This window comes from Opisthorchis viverrini, assembly GCF_000715545.1.
Source record: "Opisthorchis viverrini unplaced genomic scaffold scaffold27025, whole genome shotgun sequence".
In the NCBI taxonomy this organism is placed as follows: domain Eukaryota; kingdom Metazoa; phylum Platyhelminthes; class Trematoda; order Opisthorchiida; family Opisthorchiidae; genus Opisthorchis; species Opisthorchis viverrini.
The window spans coordinates 1-397 of record NW_008770065.1 but is presented as its reverse complement, the minus strand read 5'-3'; the positions used below and the strand labels follow the sequence as shown (position 1 = coordinate 397).

At 49.6% G+C, this 397-nt stretch overlaps 1 protein-coding gene across 1 annotated transcript; it reads right to left on the bottom strand.

Annotated features, from left to right (window-relative positions):
- Window positions 1–52: 52 nt before the first annotated feature.
- Window positions 53–334, bottom strand: T265_16336 (hypothetical protein; the record flags this gene model as incomplete). Its single annotated transcript, XM_009179945.1, has 1 exon — window positions 53–334. A coding segment is annotated over one exon (282 nt), but the record flags the coding sequence as incomplete, so codon positions are not given.
- Between the last annotated feature and the right edge of the window lie 63 nt (window positions 335–397).

Genomic DNA, 397 nt, shown 5'->3' with positions numbered 1-397 from the left:
AGATTGAGCAGGGATCCACATACAATGTGGTATTTTCCTCAAACACTAACCACACAACAGTCCAACCGACGGGAAATCCAAGGTCGCTGTCAAAGCTTACATCAGTTGGTCCTTCCTCTATCCGCCAGTTGTGGGTCTGTGGAACGTGTTCCTGACCGGAGCCGAACACAGGAGCATCTTGTAACAGTTGCGTGAGTTGCGGCTGACTGGTATTGATTAGAGACGTAATGATTGACGGATGACGCAAAGTTCCCACTTCTATTCGTTTTTGTTTCGAAATCACTTGCGAGGGAACTTCGGGAGTGAGGTCGTTCGGAACCTCTGTAGCTGCCATATGGATCTCGCAAGTGACAGCCCAGTACGCTGCCGTTTCCACCGATAGAGGTAGTGTGACGTT